This window comes from Penaeus monodon, chromosome 29 (assembly GCF_015228065.2).
Source record: "Penaeus monodon isolate SGIC_2016 chromosome 29, NSTDA_Pmon_1, whole genome shotgun sequence".
Taxonomy (NCBI): Eukaryota; Metazoa; Arthropoda; class Malacostraca; order Decapoda; family Penaeidae; genus Penaeus; species Penaeus monodon.
Genome location: NC_051414.1, coordinates 29,669,866 through 29,670,964, shown reverse-complemented (window position 1 = coordinate 29,670,964; position 1,099 = coordinate 29,669,866). Strand labels below are relative to the sequence as shown.

Here is a 1,099-nt window from a genome sequence, read left to right as displayed (position 1 = left end):
CCAGTGCGTCTTTATAATTAAGACATACCTATTCACAAGAGTGCAAATAACATTTCCGAAGCTGCTGCATTAGCCTGTCCTCCATCCCCAGCCATCGACATCAAGGTCCAGGTGCTTCAGGAAGTCAACTTGTAGACCAGGCGAGGAGACGGCGCCGCGACGTCTCGAGGAAAGGACCGGAGATGAAAATTGTCGCGGGGTTTGGCACTTTACCATCTGATATTTTAGGGGAAAGGAGACAGGCTGTCGACGCAAACGGATGCAGACAAAGAGAAATTGCTTAATTGAAGCGGACTGGTGTATTTGCCGGGATATCTTGGCCATAACATTCACCTGTCGAATTTAATGTAAAGCGTAGTGGAGTTCATGATCTTCAGATGTAATAATTGGTTGGGGAAAATTATTAGCTCTTGAGAAGAAATCAACTGGATGGGGATATATAACTTATTAGATATATGGGCTGTAAGTTTGATACTTTGAGTTTAGTGATTGGCGACTATACCTTTGCAACTAAAAAAATGTGCTATTTATTTGCTGTTCGATGATTAAGATGCATTTTTGTTAGGTTAGCAAAGTTTTCACTTTTTAACGTTTTTTTCGTTTTTCTATTGCCAACTAATTCTAACACTCAAAATTTCTTTATTCATATTCATCCATGATTGCCTTGGATAGTTTATACACATGATAAGAAAATATAAATCTCCATTTCGTGGGTATTTTGTAAAATTTAAGTAAACAGCACAAAAAATTTTTCGGACTTTTTCATTATCATTTTACCCCTCTGTTTTTAAACCATTTACCCATTAATAAAATTCGGAATTAGCGAAAACTCAAATCATACACACGCACATTCTTCATCCTTCAAAATATCGTCACTAATGATAAATACTGAAGCTGAAAAATACACGGGTTTGTCTCCAGCCGTAGAACCTACACTGCTGAAGGATAAACTGAACCAGATGGAATACTGTTGTCCTATCCTGTAACCTCTGTGTTATCAAGTAGTCGGGCTGTCGTGGTTGGCTCGGTTGCAGAGGGTGGTTCCGGTCAGCCAAATGGAATAATTCTACGGACGCCTCACCATATTTTTGTTGTCTCG

At 39.2% G+C, this 1,099-nt stretch overlaps 1 protein-coding gene across 1 annotated transcript in view; it reads left to right on the top strand.

Annotated features, from left to right (window-relative positions):
* Positions 1-750, top strand: part of LOC119592127 — a gene marked incomplete in the record, with an annotated part of 52,219 nt that extends 51,469 nt beyond the window's left edge. Inside the window, 1 exon segment of the mRNA XM_037940948.1 lies at positions 92-750. Coding sequence (XP_037796876.1) covers positions 92-135 — 44 coding nt within the window.
* Between the last annotated feature and the right edge of the window lie 349 nt (positions 751-1,099).